This window comes from Rosa rugosa, chromosome 5 (assembly GCF_958449725.1).
Source record: "Rosa rugosa chromosome 5, drRosRugo1.1, whole genome shotgun sequence".
Taxonomy (NCBI): Eukaryota; Viridiplantae; Streptophyta; class Magnoliopsida; order Rosales; family Rosaceae; genus Rosa; species Rosa rugosa.
Genome location: NC_084824.1, coordinates 44,268,342 through 44,286,274, shown reverse-complemented (window position 1 = coordinate 44,286,274; position 17,933 = coordinate 44,268,342). Strand labels below are relative to the sequence as shown.

At 41.2% G+C, this 17,933-nt stretch overlaps 3 protein-coding genes across 8 annotated transcripts; 2 read left to right on the top strand and 1 right to left on the bottom strand.

Annotated features, from left to right (window-relative positions):
- Nucleotides 1–5,281: 5,281 nt before the first annotated feature.
- On the bottom strand, nucleotides 5,282–7,873 carry LOC133710950 (RING-H2 finger protein ATL43-like). Its single transcript, XM_062137104.1, has one exon. The coding sequence runs from the start codon at nucleotides 7,133–7,135 to the stop codon at nucleotides 5,720–5,722; it is 1,416 nt and encodes a 471-aa protein (XP_061993088.1). The 5' UTR covers nucleotides 7,136–7,873; the 3' UTR covers nucleotides 5,282–5,719.
- Nucleotides 7,874–9,351: 1,478 nt separating this feature from the next.
- Nucleotides 9,352–14,410, top strand: LOC133708642 (pre-mRNA splicing factor SR-like 1). Of its 5 annotated transcripts, XR_009845933.1 has the most exons (6): nucleotides 9,355–9,493; nucleotides 9,604–9,960; nucleotides 10,058–10,138; nucleotides 11,679–11,750; nucleotides 12,858–12,963; nucleotides 13,243–13,381. XR_009845933.1 is itself a non-coding variant. In XM_062134115.1 (5 exons), exons 2-5 carry the CDS (start codon nucleotides 9,673–9,675, stop codon nucleotides 14,056–14,058), a joined length of 1,257 nt encoding a protein of 418 aa, XP_061990099.1. In that variant the 5' UTR covers nucleotides 9,352–9,493; nucleotides 9,646–9,672; the 3' UTR covers nucleotides 14,059–14,410. The 5 variants fall into 5 exon arrangements, 4 of the variants coding, with proteins under 4 accessions (XP_061990099.1, XP_061990101.1, XP_061990097.1 ...); XM_062134115.1 differs by lacking the exon at nucleotides 12,858–12,963 and having other exon boundaries at nucleotides 9,352–9,493; nucleotides 9,646–9,960; nucleotides 13,243–14,410; XM_062134113.1 differs by lacking the exon at nucleotides 12,858–12,963 and having other exon boundaries at nucleotides 9,356–9,493; nucleotides 13,243–14,410.
- Nucleotides 14,411–15,134: 724 nt separating this feature from the next.
- LOC133712815 (ABC transporter I family member 17) lies at nucleotides 15,135–17,903 on the top strand. Of its 2 annotated transcripts, none has more exons than XM_062138922.1 (4): nucleotides 15,135–15,314; nucleotides 15,553–15,891; nucleotides 16,933–17,120; nucleotides 17,454–17,903. In XM_062138922.1, the coding sequence occupies exons 1-4, from the start codon at nucleotides 15,200–15,202 to the stop codon at nucleotides 17,706–17,708; spliced, it is 897 nt and encodes a 298-aa protein (XP_061994906.1). In that variant the 5' UTR covers nucleotides 15,135–15,199; the 3' UTR covers nucleotides 17,709–17,903. The 2 variants fall into 2 exon arrangements, with proteins under 2 accessions (XP_061994906.1, XP_061994905.1); XM_062138921.1 differs by having other exon boundaries at nucleotides 15,137–15,314; nucleotides 15,550–15,891.
- Nucleotides 17,904–17,933: the final 30 nt, after the last annotated feature.

The window sequence follows — 17,933 nt, the reverse complement described above, 5'->3', positions numbered from 1 at the left end:
TTCCAAGACTAGACGGGGTCTGAAGATCATATGTCACAGATGGTGACGGGTCGCAGATAGTGACCAAGGCGAGTGGTTACGATCAGCTAGAGCGCTAGTCTGTCTGCCATTATAGCTTATGGGGGTAACGGTCGAGGTTGCTGGAGACTCATAAGTATGTAGTTTAAAGGAGAGTTCCGAGAGTATTCTTCTTTTATTGTCTAAATGAGACTTGAATTGCTTCTTGATGGTTAAGTTAGCAAATAGAACATTGTCACAGTGGTGACTTAAGTTGTCCCTTCGGGGGAAAGGACATAGAATGTTTGAAGGAATCATGGTTGCATTGTTTCCTTAAGTTGATTTGTGTGAGTTGTTGATTGATGTTCATGAGTTACTCATACGAGCTTTCACAAGCTTACCGAGTTTGTTGTGTGGCAAACCGGTGCACTATTCAATGGTGTAGGAGTTAGTCCTGCAGGTCAGGGTAATCGTGGCTGAAGCTGAGGTAGCTTGTTGGCAGCAGAACGGGTAGGAAGCAGATTTTGTTGGCTTTGCCATGTTTATGACTTCCTCTATGTAGTGAGCTCTGAGGAGCATTTACATTTTATTTTGTTGTTGACAATTTAATTCGTAAGCTTGTGTAATATATAACTCTTTGGAGCGAGTGTATATTGACATAGTGAGTTCAGTGCATCAGTATATACTTGGTTGATAGGGAAAAAGATTTCCAGGTATTTTGTATTGATGACTGAACGATCACGCATGTATAATTATGAGATTATATATCGATTTTTATTTGTGATAAAAAAAAAATCAGGGGCGTGACAGTGTTCGATTGAATTATCAATTCACTTCAACATGGAACAAGTGAACTAATAATTCTCAATGAAGCTCATGAGTTTTTCTATGAATGAAAAAATACTCTCTCAACTAACAATGGACGCACAATGTATTCTCTAGAAGCGTAGTAGAAAGAAAATATTTGGGTCCTTGCCCAAAAGCACCAAAATGAGCCAAACTTTTCCCACTTACCCCAACAAAAGATTTTTGTTCCCACATACACAATTTTTGAATTTCACACTAAATGACCATTTTGCCCTCAATTCAATTAAACAATTACTTCAACTGCCACTCTCTCTCTCTCTCTCTCTCTCTCTCTCTCTCTCTCTCCAGACGCCGGCGACAACTTAAACCCGACACCTCCGAGCCCGGGTTGCTCCACGACTGAGTCTCCGATGCCGGAGGGTACCAGAATGGCCGGAAAATTACTGCATAACCTGGAGGCGATTCTCGAGTCGCTCTCGGCCTCTGCTCTGATCGTTTTACAGAACCACCAGTCGTCATTGCTGCTCCGATAGGCCTCGTCGGCGATGCAGAATCACCAGCATCCATCGTTTTGCAGAACCCGATTCGGCGAGGACCCGATCCGGCAGAGTATTAACACACCTCGATCTCTGTCCTCTCTCTCTGTCACCACCGTGGTCGCCGACATTCAAGGTCGGTTTTCCGACGGCAAGGTGTTCACTGAGCACTAGGCTGTAGAATCAACGGCACAGACATCATCCACGACCCCAGCCTCGCCGAAAGTAGTCGGGTCTGCAACCGGAAAGAAGGGAGAAGAGGACTTGGGTGCCCAAATAAGATTTTTTTTTTTTTTTTTTTTTTTAAGTAATGGGGTAGAAGGAAAGGAAAAAAAAATTTGAATGTCTATTGGGGGGTAATAGATGTCTATTGGAGGGCAATAGACGTTTTGAATTGATATAATATCTTCATTTTTTTTCTTTAATCAAAGTTTTATTTGTCTAATTTTAAAAATATTAGTTCTAATTCCGGCGACCGAAAGTTATATTGGGGGCAATAAATGTCTATTAGGGGCAATACATGACTGATAGTCGTCTATTGGGGGGCAATAGATGTCTATTAGGGGCCAATAGACGTGTATTAGGGGGCAATAGACGTCTATTGGAGGGCAATAGACGTCTATTGCCCCTCTATTGGGGGGCAATAACCCTTTCCGGTGAGATTTTCAGAAAATTCCGGTGGGAGGCAGCCTGTGACCGGATTCCGGCAGTCGGCGACCGGTGACCGGGCTCCGGTGAAGTCTCTTATGGTTTCTCTCTCTTCCATTTTCTCTTTCTCTCTCTCTCTCTCTCTAAGTAATAAAGGGTTGAGGGTAAAATGGTATTAAATATATATATATATATATAAAAAAAATTTAATGGGGTATTAGGGAAGACCTCCTTAGAGTGTTTTGGGTAAGAGAGAATTAAAAAAACTTAATGGGATAAGTGGGAAAAAAATCTCTAGAAATGGGGTAAATGGACAAAAACCCAAAATATTTTTCTCCTATATGTATGCACAGTCAACACCCTAAAACATCTAGGGAATTTAAAACTCTAGATCTAATTGACTTCTATTAGGAAAGTAATATTCCTAAAAATATTTAGGTAATAAAAACTGATTTTTATCCCTAAATAAAATGATATGCATAATTAACCAAATCAATCAAATCAAATGCAATCCTATAAATCAGATATACGAATGAATTCAATTGAAACTCGTCTATATTGGCAAACTAAAATTAAAATCAGATATATGAATGGATTCAATTGAAACTCATCTATATTGGCAAACTAACATTAATCACGCACAGATCTTTTCAGACCACTTCGGGATTGAAACACAGTCTTCAATCCCTTCATGCAATCACACAAGAAACAAATATGCTATGAGACGCAGTGAATTCAGAGCTTCACTAAGTTCAACTGGGGGTCTTCATCATCTGTTCCAATAGCTTTCCTCTTCACCTCAAACACTGACATGGTTCTAAGCTAGGCTTAACACTTATTGTTTTGTATACGGAATGCCAACACATAAAATTCTTATACTAACAACTACTCTCCCTGTGGCGGAGACACTAGGTGTAGCAAAGATTCAAATTGTTAATACCTGGGTCCCAAACCCAGATCTTCCACAGGTCTCATGAATTCACCACTTTAAGCCCATCAATTGGGCTCAAAACCAGGCCAAACACATCACTTACCACACTGATCTGGACACCCAAGATCAGGGCACCCAAACACAGCGCTTGGCCACTATCGTCACCAACATCCACTGTGACCCCTACCATTGTAAACATCGAGGCTTTGGGACCTTCCCGGCAATATCGTCGCCACCGACAGAAGATGACAATCGATCTGCCGCCAGACCTCGCCATCAGCATCAGCTAGAGAAGCAACACTGCCATCAAAGGTCAGCCAAGCCCGACGATTAAGCAATGCCTTCCACACAGCAAACCTCTAAGAAAAGGAAATCGAAAATATCAAAAGAACAGCAAGCGTCCTAAAGATTAACGTCAAGTATCGAATAAATCACGAATGATGTCCACTATAGATCGGTGAGAAACACCATTAGGGGGAGGGCGGCCAGAGCCGCATAGGGTTTGGTATTGCTATCGTTTTATTGGCCATTAAATAGTTGATCATGACTCTTCTGGTTTATATTGTACCCAATATTTTATTTGTGACATTTGTATCACACTGATATTAAATATAATTATAAATCAAAATGCCAACAAGTAGATTAAGAACATATTTTTCTTCAAAAAATAAATAAATTAAGAACATATTAAACATTGAAAATGAACGATCATATGCGGAAAACTAGGGAAAAAACCCTAAGGCGCCGCTCTGACGCCCAAAACCCTAAACTCTATCCTTCTCCTCGTTTCACCTCTCTATGGCAACGATTGATGAGGTTGCAGCAAGCTTTGCATCGTCGCTGGCTCTGCTAGGTGACGATGTCGTGGATCTCTCCAAGATGCCGGGTGCGGATACCAGGCGTGAATCTCAGGCCTATCTCCTTGCAAGGCCTCTCACATCGAAGCCGTTTACGGCACCAGATCTGCAGCGCTACTTCAAGCGCGTATGGGTTCTCAATGCTGCTTTCACTGTCCAAGAAAGGGCTCAGAAACTCTTTGTGATAGCGTTCGATCTGCGCAAGGATAGGAACAAGGTACTGAAGGGAGATCCTTGGTATTTCCAGCGTGCTCCAGTTGTCATCCATGATTATGATGGCTTGAAATCCCCCACTGCAATCCAGATGGATGAGCTGTTCCTGTGGGTGAAGATTCGTAACATACCACCGGCCTTGGAGGTAAAGCATACCATCATGAATATTGCTTCGGTTGCTGGCAGGTTTCTGGAATGGGATGACAAGCTATTCAAGGCGTCTGGGGCTGTTAGGGTTCACGTGGCGCATCAGATCGCTAAACCTTTCTTCCTGACAAAAACTCTCAAACTAGCACCGGGAGTGATTGAGGAAATATCATTTTTCTTTGAAAACCTTATGGGCCGCTGTCATGATTGTGGTCTTATTGTTCATGAGCATGGGACTTGCCAACTTGCAGGAAAGAACGTGCACCAGAACTCTGATCCAAGGCCGGCAGTGAATCGAGTGGAACTGCCGAGTTCCTTCGCCGGTTTTGCGCAATGCAATTTCACTGGAGGTGCATTCCGCTTTCAGGGTGTCCAAACACCTATTCTCCCTCCTGTGGCTCGCAGTTTGTTTGGCTCTGGTCCCTCCACCAAACTGCGTAAACCTATGGTGCTTCGCCATACAAACCTGCAGACATCTGAGGCAGCGAAGAAGCAACTCGCTTTAATACCTCCTACTGAACAATCTCCTCTGAAGCGAGGCAGACCTCGTTCTCCCTTTGCCTCTCCGAAGAAGATCAAGCTCATGCTTGACGAGCTTATTGTTGGCAGTAAGGACGCACCGGCACCTGCAAAGAAGGTTAAACGTCTGGCCACAACAATTCAATTTTCTGTTAAGTCACTGGGACTTGTGGAGAAGCCGGGAGGGATGCTAGTCCCTGCAGAAGGAATGATGCCTAAGGAACATGTCTCCACGGGCCCAACCACTCAGAAGAAAAGAGGAAGGCCTCTAGGGTCCAGAAACAAGAATCCTCTGAAGCCAAAGAAATCAGTCTCTGCTGAAGATGTGCTTTCCTACCTCCACTCGGGAAAGACTGCTAGCCCTAGCTTGAAGGGCAAGGAAAAGATGTAGCCGTTTAGGATATGTTGCCTATTACTATGCTTGGTTCATAGTAAATAGGCTCACTAGAATAAGTGAGCATGACTTGTTTAATGAATGATCTAGCCTATGTATCACCGTGGTGTTTACATCACAACTTCTTGACTATCTGTACATGGTAGCGGAAGGATATGTAATGGTCATTCTGGCCTTACCGTATTAATGAAATCTATATGATTATTTGTCAAAAAAATATGCGGAAAACTAGGATGATAACGTACTCAAATTTTCAATAACCAAAATCAAAACCCTCTGATGTAAATATCTAATCAAATAAGATTAGCTAATTAAATCTAAATTATTCTAGAAGAATAAGAATATGTACACAAACGCTACAGCAGAACAAAGTACAAATCTGATTTCCGTATCAGAAAATCCACGTGCCATTTCGGCATCCGTGGTTGTGTCTGGAATATCTATCCCCCTCTGTCTGTGTATCTATTCTAACTCTAGCGCACCTCCCTTCCGTCTATTTCAAACAAACACTGCCGCTACGAAAATTGTGCCCAACTTGTTTTTCCCAGAACAAAAAGAAAACCAAAAATCGTTTGGAACGTACTGGGTTTTGGTCCTTCTGTCTAAGCCTTCCGTCGTCTTGTGTATAACTAAATAAAGGGCAAAGGAAAAAAGAGAGAGAGAGAGAGAATCAAGCAGTGGCCACAGTGGGTAAAGGCGGTGGTGGTGGTGTAGTCTGTGGAGTGGTGGGGGAAGAAGCACCAGTGGTACGATCAGGCCGTACAGCTGGGCGTGACTGGGACGAAATCCAAGCGACCCACCTGGATACGAGCCTGAGCTGTCGCTGTTGGTAACGCTGCTGATGGTTTTGGTGGTGCTGATTGCTCCTCTCATTACTGCTCCCTCTGTTCGAAAACCTGCTCAACCCCGTGATTTCCGACACGCTTCGCTCGTTTATTACGCCTCTGCCACTGCCACTCCCTCCATTACTCTCCCCAGCTGGAACGGCCCCATTGCCACAGCGCAACGGTACCTCCTCCTGGTCCTGCCCCTGACGTGTCAGTCCGTTATCGCTTATGATCATCTCCGAGCGAAGGTAGAGAAGATCGGACGGCTGTACGTCGCTCCATCGTTGGTGGAACCCACCGCCGCCGGTGTTGCTTGATCTGGGGGAGGAGACGATGATTCGGTGCTCCAGCCTCGTTTTGTCGTGGCTTAAAAGGAGGCCGTCTTTTCTCGGACGTTCTTGGCTTCCGGCGGCGGCCGCGGGTTCGGTTTTTTTCCGGAACCAGGTCCAGCTGTCGAGGGACCTCCGGAACGACGACGTATTGTCGTGAGAGGAGGAGCCGGGTCGCTGCTCCAAGGCGGAGGAGTGGCGCCCCGACACGCGGCGGATTCCCGGGTCGGTTTCGATGTTGATGACGACGTCGTTTTGGTGGGGAGTCTGGGGCTGGCTGTTCTGGTGGTGCAGGATTCTGGCGTCTTCGATTAGGAGGATGTCTTCCGGGTCGACCCGGTAGCGGCAGAGCGGGCAGGTGGAGTGGGCGTCGAGCCACGTGTCGACGCACTCGACGTGGAAGGCGTGCTTGCATTTCGGGAGGAGGCGGAGGACCTCGGTGGGCTCGAACCGGGTGAGGCAGACGGCGCATTCGAGGCCGTCCTTGTGTCCCCGGAGCGACCTGAACCGGAAAACCGGGAGGGACTCGACGACGGCCCGGTCGATTCCGGAGTTTTTACGGAGACCCGCCCCGGCGGGAGGTCCGGAGTCGGCGGCGGTTCCTCCGATGACGACGAAGCTGCCGCGCTTGCAGTGCTTGGCGTAGAGGAGGAGAAGAAACGTGAAGGAGAACAGAGTCGTCAGAACTCCGACCATGATGGCCATGCTGGGCCGGAACGACTTGGGTTTCTCGGCGGTGTCCACATTATTAAGTACAGGTGGCGGCGGTGAAGCAGACGTTGTGGCAATGTCGCCGATTTTCGGGTCGGGGTCGGGGTCGGCATTGGAGGGTGTAGAGAGAGAAGAGAGGAGGGTGATTAGAAGAACGAAGAAGGCGGCGGCGGCGGTGGTGGTGGTGGGCTTGAGAGAGAGAAAGAGAAGGCAGCCCATGTTGTTTGTGATGGAGAAATGAACAAGTAGGAAGTTGTTAGCGGGTGTGAGGGTTTGTAGAGTTTGATGGCGGAAAATGAGGGGCCTTAGATTCTTGTCCAAACATACAAACAAAACCAGACAAAGGCATTAATACCCTATCCCCCCCCCATCTTATAATAATTTCTTTTGGTAGAATTAAAATTATCACTTGCATTATTGGAGAAGCCCTACTGTGGCCTAACACAGACAGTAACAGAACCAGAAAGGCTCATTTTAATGAAGGAGATCAACTGAACACGCGATCGATGGGACGTCGACCGGTGATCTGAGCGTTATGGTAGCAGAACACGTGACGCATGTTTGTGCTTGAAGCACAACAACGAACACTGCCACAAGGATGGTCCCTATACTGGTTTACCTTTTTGGTTGAGGCTGGGGATTTCTTCTTGTCTGGGATGGGATTGGGTACGCCGGTACGGTTTCATCTGCAGCTCTATGTTGCCTAGTATCAGCTTCAGTTATATATAGGGTTACCTATGGAAGCTAAGTAAGTAGATCTAACGTGATGGCTTTCAATGACTTCTACGAACTTGACCCAAACTTTCAATTTCAGTTTGACTGAATCTTTGAATTCAGAAAATGCAAACTTGAATTTGATAACGGTTATGTAGAGATTCTACAACTTAGGGTGGATTAAAAAAAAAAAAATACTATGTATCCAACTATATGCCTAAACCCACAAAAAATACTATAGTTTTATACATGTTCAGTTAAATTTTTTAAAGTGTTGAAACAATAGTGATAAAAGTCAATCTAATAGTTGGGTCTACATTTGTTTGTATTTATTCGTAAGCTATTAACGTCATTCATGTACGATGCTTGAATATGAAATAAACACTGATATGTAATAGTTGAATACTGTTAGATAATCTTACTTCTTATGTATATCTTGGGTAAAAGTACTACAGAAATAGTATAGAGCAAAGAGTGGTACCACTAGATGTTTGTATTGATTCGTAAACTATCAACGTCATTTATGTACAATGCCTAACTGATAATTGAATACCGTTGGATAATCTTACTTTTTATGTATATCCAGAGTAAAAATACTATAAAAATAGTATAGAGCAAGAGTGGTACCACACTACCACCAGATGTTGAGGATGTGACTCATATTACACTTCCAAGTAATTATGTTTGTGAGGTTAGATGCCACATGAATCATCAAGGAGACTCTTATGACCACTATACAATTACTAGTAACATATGACCAACAAATGCCAACTCCCATTTCTGACTTGATATAGTACCGATTGTTATCAATGAGCACACGATGTCATTTGTCCACCTCGTTAAGTTGATCCAAGTAGTCTCAGTTGAGCTTTCAGAAAGAAAAAAAAACTTTGGTTGCATGATGACTACTTTTTGGTTATGAGTTTGGTCCCCACAAATGGTGTCAAATATTTTCATGGAATTTTGAAACATAAAAGTGTGTGAAGTTGTGAACTACTAATTAGATCTTGATAACATTTGCGTCCACCCCATTTTGAACTATTAATTGGTATGATCAAAATACTTATTTTTCACCTTTACACTATTATTTTTTTTTATCACAAAGACCGACAATGCCCAGGATATTAATAAACTTTCAAAGGAATATCACTATGAATAAGGCCTAACATTCAAATGCTCAAAAAGATAATTGTTACGTTAGAAGATCACTAATAAAAAATGAAATTTTAGCTCGGGGATAAACTTCCGGTCATCGTGTCATCGGCAAGGTGCTCCATTGAAACTATTGAGTTTGGTCACCACGCAAAAGCCTACAAACCAACAAATCTAAATTCCCCTAAGGCCCCGTTTGTTAACCAGGAAATCAAATCTAGAATGTGAAATAGTTTCCCATTCCATTAAATTGTCGTGTTTGGTTAAGTCATAAGTCTGGAAAGGAAAGTAAAATAAATGATTTGACTGGAGTTCAATTCCATAAAAGAGGCGGAATAGAAGATGGTATGTGGTATTTCAATTCCATTGAGTCCCCGAGTCACGATAAGAATTCTTTTCTTTTTTTGACCCCCTCCTTCATCACTTCATGTATAGCAGCCCATTCTCAAATCTGAGCCCAATGGAAACAAAACCCATCCGATATTTGTGAGTTTGAACCAACCCAAAGAAAGAATGGTCCAAAATACATGGGTTGCCTTTTAATTATTATCAAATGGGTTGCCTTTTAATGTAAATTATTATCAAATAGGAACGGAAGGGATAAATATAAGAAGAAAATCCGAACCCTCGGTCAGGAAGAAGAAAGAAAGCAAAAGAGGCGAAGAGGGTTTCAACTTCGAATCGCAGCTGATCCGCATTCCGTTCCATTAGGTACTCAATTTCCCCTTTTCCCTCTCCAAATCTCTACTTGCATGTTCTGCTCTTCAAAACCCTAACCCTAGAAATTTCCAATAACCCTAGATTTTCTGCTCTCAAATTAGGGCTTCTTCTAATCTTTCGCATCCGCTAATCATCGATTGAAGGTTTGAATTGCGGAAGAGTGGGTGGGAATGGAGATACAGACGAGCGGGAAACCAATTGACTCGTTATTGGAGAAGGTGCTATGTATGAACATTCTGTCTTCCGATTACTTCAAGGAGCTTTACCGGTTGAAGACGTATCACGAAGTTGTGGATGAGATTTACAATCAAGTAGACCACGTCGAGCCGTGGATGACTGGGAATTGCCGAGGTCCTTCTACTGCATTTTGCTTACTCTACAAGTTCTTCACCATGAAACTCACCGTCAAGCAAATGCACGGCCTCTTGAAGCACAAGGACTCTCCCTACATTCGAGCGGTACGCACGCCGTTATATATACATATATAGATATCATTTCAATTTAGTTCAGTTTCGCCGACTTCGTCGTGTTAATTTTTCTAATTTTGTTGTGCAGGTTGGGTTCCTCTACTTGAGATATGCTGCGGACCCGAAGACCATTTGGAATTGGGTTGAGCCCTATATTACAGATGACGAGGTAAAATACATTATGTTTGATACTTTAGTTGCATAGAGAGTGAAATACATTATGCAGTCTGCTGCTAATTTGTGTTTAACTTCCTTATGGAAAGTTTGTTGGCGGTCATCTGAATCGTTAGTGTGATTGGTGAGTGGTTAATCTGGTGCATTTCGTTAGTATTTATCAATATTTTATGAACTTACCTGAAATCCTCATCAAAGTCCTTCGATTTAAAAAACTATCCCAGTCATTCATCCAGATATTTGTGTGTTTGATCTCTCTAGAATTTAACGGTTGTTGTAGACCCAATCATTGTGTTTCTATAAAACATGCTAACCATTTATCTGTCTCAATTTGCATCATTTGAAGTCGTTGTAGTGGCAGAGTTGCTTAACCTTGATAGAAGATAACAATTAATGGATTAATCCTCGTAAAAGTTCGCCATAGGATGAGCTGTTGGGTGCATCTTGGAGTCGGAATCTCAAAACTACAACTAGTGAGTTTTGGTTGACTTAATTCGACTTGATTGAGTCACAAGATTGTTTTCCTAAAGTTGTGTTCATCTTTTATTATTATTTTCTTATCGTGGCTGATTATAGGTTTTTTTCTTCTCCTTTTTTGTCTCCCATGTTTTTGGAGATAATTGAAAAGTCACCTCCTATTAGACAGCATTTGACAGTTGAAGTTCTCCATTTCTCCCCTATTCTCTTGTAATGTTAAAAGATTCTCAAAGAGGGGAAGAAAAAAGAATGTCAAAATGTTGAAAAGCTTTTAAGATTTTTTTAAAAAATATCAGTAACAAGTGACTGGCTTTCCTCCTTAACTTCTCCAATTGATTGCCCTCTGTCTTTTCTCAAAGAAGCAGGACCCTTTAACTTATTGAATAGATTCCAGCCTTATGGATGTCTATACTCGATGAACTTAGAAACTGCTCAATCCTTTAATTTAAGTTTAACCCATAAAATCTTGTTTCTTATCTTTTAGAGTGAAAGTATATATATTATTTTCATAGTTTTAAGTCCATTTGGACTCAGCTTGGAACTGCGAGGAGAACTTTTCTTAAGTAAGAATATAATCTGAACCATTGAGTTTTGATACAAATTTAATTAAGTAGGTTGTTTCATGTTCAGTGCAGTCAATGAGCTGTTCATGGTTGCCTGCGCTGAATCAATTATGTTCCTGAAGGGGTGTGTTTTTGTTGGTAGTGAGCTTCTCTTTTCTAGACTGGAGGTGCCACCCTCTTTGGAAACTGCCCTCCAGTTACTCCAGTTCTGTGTTTATATTTCTAACATACTTAACATCAAAGATCATCTTGACTACGTGGATGTGATTGAAAATTTGAAATTTGGTTTCTTTAGCTTTTTATGATTCTCTTATGTCGTTTATGGCTTCCAATGGCTGAACACTATTTGCCTAGTAAATATCATCGCTTTCCACTTTATCTGCATGTTTCTATAGTTCTATAGTTCTCTCTGTGTGTGTTAACCTTACATTTGTGGTCATATTAGCATATTGTTTTATTCTTCCGGAGCTTAATATTTGTGGGTTTCATTTTCAGAAATTCTCTCCAGGTTCCAATGGACGAATGACCACTATGGGTGTATATGTGCGTGATTTGCTACTTGGGCAGGTTAGTTTCCTTCCATAATGCTTAACATGTGAAATGAAATGATGTCGAAATAATTATACCGTGTATCTCTCCCCTCTCTTTATTGCTCTCTCTCTCTCTCTCTCTCTCTCTTCCGTGAGTCAAGTTACAAAGCCTTTGTAAGTGTGTATAAATTTACAATTGTAATATATCTTGACAATTAGAAGATATCTTACTACATAAATTTCTAAATTATATACTTTAGGACTAGAGTATAGTCCTTCTGCTGGCCGACTTGGAGATCTTTGTTCTCAAAGATTTTTGGCCTATTAGGAAAAGCTTTTTTCGGCCTATTATTTCTCATTTCTCATGATAAGCTGGATATGATCTATGGACTTTTAAAGTTTTAAGTGATGGAACTATCTTAAGAATTATTATTAAAGTCAGGAAATTGCATGAAAATAAGAATAAAACAACCTACCTCCAACTGAGACTAACCTGTTTCCAAATTTTAGGTTGGATATATATTAGTAGATTGTGTTCAGACCAAAAAAGAGAATTACAACATTATGAACTCAATAATTTATGATGGATATGGTACCCATTTCTTTGTTTTTTTGGAGAAACAGTTCTGTGACATTTTATAATGTGGTTTATGTAACGAGGCCTTCAAGCCAACCATAAAAATTGTATGGTAGATATCCTGCTGTTGATGCTCTATATTTTACATGTAAAGCAAGCTTTGTAGCATATACCTGAGGCAAGCTTCTGTTCTATACCCATTATCAAATTACTTGCTTTTTTTTTTTCATTTGCAAATGTTGTTGACAAACTGCCATTATTCACAAATCTTGTTGACAAACTTGTGTAGCATGAGGCTCTCTCTATGCCCACATTTTCTTTCAAGAGTTTTGCTTGTTGAGAATATCTAGTACTAATGAGGATCTGAGACAATTACCTACCAGCTGAAGTTGTATGGAGTACTAGAAAATATTGGTTGGTTTTCAGCTGATTAGCAAGAAGAAAGCACTCTCCCTGTGTTAATACACTTACAACCTCACACACACACATCGAACATTGTGTATAGTTCTTGTTAATGCTTCTGGGCTAGTACCTTGAAATCTTCTACCTAATGTTCCACCGGTGCAGTCCCTTGCAATCACAGATGCTGCGTTTGAGATTACAGTGGATTGAGATCTGAATACATGTTCTCCTTGGAGCTGTCAAGCATTGTCTCAGCATGCTACTGTTTAAGGTCCAAATTCAACACGTGAAAAAGCAATAGGATTTCAACAGTGTTATTGATTTGTAAATTTGTTGTGTTCAAAGCCGCAATTAGATCATGATAACATATATGATAATTTTTGTAACTGATCATGGCCGATAATTTTTTGTGTCTGCTGCATGGGGTGCACTTTATTTAGGAAACATCAAGCTTTAACATTCTGCGCTTTATAAAACTGTTGTGTTACCCGCATAAATTATTAATACTTTTAATATACTGACATTGTATATGTATATTGTGCTATTGCAGTACTACTTTGATACACTTTTCCCTCGCATACCTGTTCCTGTGTTGCGGCAGATTACAGCTAATCTTGAGAAGATGAAACTCCCAACAAAACTCTCTGGTGTTACTGGGGAGGCTACCCGTCATGGATCTGATGACACTGCCCGTCGCCCACCTTCTGTGAAAGCGGCACTTTCAGTCTCCTTTGGTCAACGTGCCCCACACCGTGCTTCGACGAGGGACTCATCACCTGTTCGTCGAACTTTACCGCCACCGCCACCTTATGAAAAAGCTAGCACTGATGATTTACGGAGCCGTCGTAGCCAGAGCCGTGAGTATTCTGACAGAGACTATTCGGACAGGGACAGGGACAGGGGAAGGGACCGGGATCGGAATCGGGAAAGAGACAGGGATAGTGATCGTGATCGTGAACGAGAAAGGTACAAGGAACGGGAGAGGGGTCGAGATAGAGACAGATCAAGGGATAGAGAACGAAGTTCTGATTATGATAGGAGGTCAAGATATGCAGAGAGAGAAAGCCGGAGGGACTATTATGAGAGTAGCCGTGATGGTGGTAGACATTCCCGTAGGAGTAGGAGTCGAAGCCGCAGTAGAAGCAGGAGTAGGAGTCGGAGCTTGCAAGCTGGCACTGGTCCTCATGTAAGCCCGCCGAGAGATGTAAACAAGGATAGAACATCTGTATCTAGCAATCTGGCAAAACTTAGGGATCTTTATGGTGATGTGAGTGTCCAAAAAGGGGATACTAGTATGGATAGGATTCCGAGGAGCGATAACGGTGCTGAAGAGGTGATTAGGCTTGGTGGTCACCGATGGAAATAGTACGAGGAGGTTTGTTTATCTGTTATCAGATGTCTCATTTGAGTCTTCTGGCCATATACTCCTGTGACCGGGGAAAGAATGGAGCAAATCTTCTCTCATGTTTTATGTCTGTCTGCAAAAGACATTGAAATGTATTGATGGATGATATCCATTGCATCACCTTCATGTCGCAGTGCTGCTGCCTGTATACTAGACCTTATTCAGAATTTCAGTTTTGAAATCTATTCATGCCTCATTATGGGGCATATGTCAAAGTTTGTAACATTAAGATAAATGATTGCTTAATTTTCAGCTCTCTATCATCTGAATTTTTCAAATTGTTTCTGCTAAATATCAAATGTTTCATGGACTAGCGAGTGGTATTTGCGACTGCTACTTTGGATTGCAGATATATTATTGACTTACTGTTCTAATCATTAACTGATGCAACTTGAGGTGTATTGAAAGCTAGGACAAGTTCTCGTTGATCTCTGTGTTTCCAAATTTGAATTGTTCATTTTCTACATAAAGATTGGATTTTGTTTATTTATCTAATTGTATCAAATAATTGGATGATAAACACTAAATGTGTTTATGAATCGTCAATTTATCCTATGCAAATTGAATAATTGGGCTTTGCGGATAAGATCTTGAGGTTCTCACAGCCTTAATTTTGTCGGCTGGAACCGGTGTGCTTGACAGGGTTATGTGTAGAAATCCACCTAAAAATGTTGTGAAAGCAACCTGAATATAAAAAAAAAAACAGATAATTCATCAATCACCTTAGCAAGGTTTGGGTTAGATATATACACGTCTGCGTCACAAAAAATTAAAATACCGAAAATAAAAACAAAAGGTTTTGACATTACACGGAATTGTATTCTTAATTGGGTTTATAGTATAGTCATTTATGCTGTGGAACTTGCCTGATGTTGAAGATCGAGACAGGCACTATCTAGGTATAGATATGTGATATCCTCCCTCCACGGTCCGTACCATCTCGTGAAGTTGACAATTGCCAAAATGGCTGAGTTGGAGCAAATTACTTTAATCATTTAGAAGATACCTTACAAATGAGGTTGCATTCAGGAATAAATGGATACTTGTCCACACACTATAACAGGTGCTGCTGGAGTATTGGTTTCTAGGGAAGGCTTTATCTATGTACTCTGTACAATTGTACTCTCCAAACCTCTTCCATAATACAATACCCTTTCTCCTTCCCGTCTCTTCAAAACTTTCCACCATGACTTCTCAGGCACACATCACTCTTTCAGGTTAGTGTTCGTAATGTTAGATATTTGACGTGTTATGTTGCGAGTTTATATTGCCAGTGAATGTACACCATGCATTTTAACAGAAGTAGAATAAAACAGTGGTCTAGATTCTGGATTGATAGTCTGTTGGTTATAGAGCATAACACATGCATGCGGCGGTGACAGACATCATAGAAATTTGCCACTAAATATCAGCTGAAATTTTCTGGTTACAATATATATTTTTTTTTTGCAGCAGAGGAGAATGAAGAAGAAGAAGCAGTACTGGTAATCAATGATGGAGAAGCTGATGGCAACGTGAAGTTTCGGATACGAAATCTGACCAGAAGATCAGAAAGTACAGGAGGAGGAGCTATCATACTGAATAAGCTGAGCGTGGACATCCCAAAAGGAGTGATCGTCGGAATCATAGGCCCAAGTGGCAGCGGCAAATCCACGCTTCTCCGAGCACTCAACCGCCTCTGGGAGCCGCCGGCCGGCACTGTCTTCTTGGACGGCCATGATATTAAAGAACTCGATGTTCTCAGTCTCCGGAGGAAGGTCGGAATGCTCTTCCAGCTTCCTGTTCTTTTTGAAGGTACCCGTTTTCATAGATCAATCATTTACCAACTAACAGTCACCAATGTCTCTTTAAAGCTTCAAAAGCCACACCCAACTTCTCTGTTCTCACATGTTCACCATCACAATCTGTTAATGGCAAATTATTTTATTTGATAACTTGTGAGTTGTGAGTTCTGAGTTTATGTCATTGCTTAATTTATACACATATCAGATTTAGTTTTTAGTTTTTTTGTTGCTTTTGTTTTTGCTGACATAGAAATGGCTTTATAGATTATTGGGATGGTTAGCTATGGTTACACACAAGCTCTGATTACAACCATTCCACCTTGCGTCTGTTTCTGTTTTTTGGGCACTCAGAGTTTTAGGTGATCGATCATTATGACAGTGATAGGAGAGCTATAAAACCATTTAATGAACCTTTGTTCAGAGTGGTGTTAGCAATCCAATTTAGTTTTCTATTTAGCATATTGAGATTTTTCTTCTTTGTGGGTTGGGGGTGGGGCTTGGGATCTATAGAACTGCTTGATTTGGTGCATATAATACCCTATGAGTACTTCTTTTAAGTATTTCCAGCCAGGACCGAAGTTTATTTTAACATGAACTCCATCATAAAGGGGATCCCCACAACCAGCTGTTATATTTCAATAATAGTAGTGGTTAAACCTAATTGTCCTACTACTTGGATGGTATTGAGATTTCATATACAAAAGCCTGAACTATGAAAATGGGTTCAAGATGACTGTTAATGGATTGAATTATGCAGTCTGATGTATTCTGATGTATTATGCATTGCGATGACTGCACATAGCAAATGCTGTTCGATAGTTGTATTGCATTTTCTGGTGTAGATGCTCCAAAAAGTCACTCTAAACTGGACATAAGTTGAGTATCTTATATACCATGATCCAAAGTGTATTGGGTCTAAATTCTCTTAACTTACTCTTGTACTTAGTTGAAGATCTGGAAGGAGAACATATCTATATGAATGTATATGTGCTTTAACAACACTACAGATCTGTCTTCATTGTCTAACTAACCATTGGAGTCAACTTCTCAGGTACTGTTGCAGACAACGTTCGTTATGGTCCTCAGTTGAGTGGGAAGAAGCTGACTGATCAAGATGTTCATAAGCTACTGACCCTTGCAGGCCTTGATTCATCTTTTTTCAGTAAAACAGGTTCTGAAATATCTGTAGGCCAAGCCCAAAGAGTTGCACTTGCTAGGACCCTAGCCAATTCACCTGAGGTGAACACCTGACTAAAACACGAAAGTTCATGACCTTAAGTTTAGTACTAATTTTCTGACATCCATTGTGCTTACATATGTTGAGTCATCTTTTCTCGTTGTGTATCTAAGTGTCATATTGAGTTATCTGAATGTTATATATGTTGTCGAACTATCAAACTGTCTAGCAAGAAAATGTTGTTGTTTTTGATGATGCATGTGTTTGTTTTACGTGGTAGGGTCTGCTGTTAGACATGTCATATTGAGTTATCTGAATGTTATGTTGTCAAACTATCAAACTGTCTAGCAAGAGAATGTTGTTGTTTTTGATGATGTGTTTGTTTTACGTGGCAGGTTTTGCTGTTAGACGAGCCTACTAGCGCCTTGGATCCAATATCAACAGAGCACATAGAAGGTGTTTTAGAAAAGCTGAAGAAGAAACGGGGCATGACAATCATAATGGTCTCACACAGCATCAAACAAATCCAGAGAATTGCTGATGTAGTGTGTCTCCTTGTGAATGGTGAGGTTGTTGAAGTTTTAAAACCAGATAAACTCTCAGAAGCCAAGCACCCTATGGCCTTGAGGTTTCTTGAACTCAGCTCTTAGCTCTTAATCATCTCCCAATGTATCTCTCTTTCTGTCCGAAATCGGGTTTGCATAATTGTTCTGTAGCCAACATTTAAAGCATTTCCTGATATTTGTACTATGTACTGGTTAAGTGGTGATCATACTTTTGGCCAGTTTTGGGAAGCTAACAACTTCTTACAAGAACTGTATATTACTCGATCTTTTACTCCCTCATACCTTTTATATCCCTGTATATACATTTGA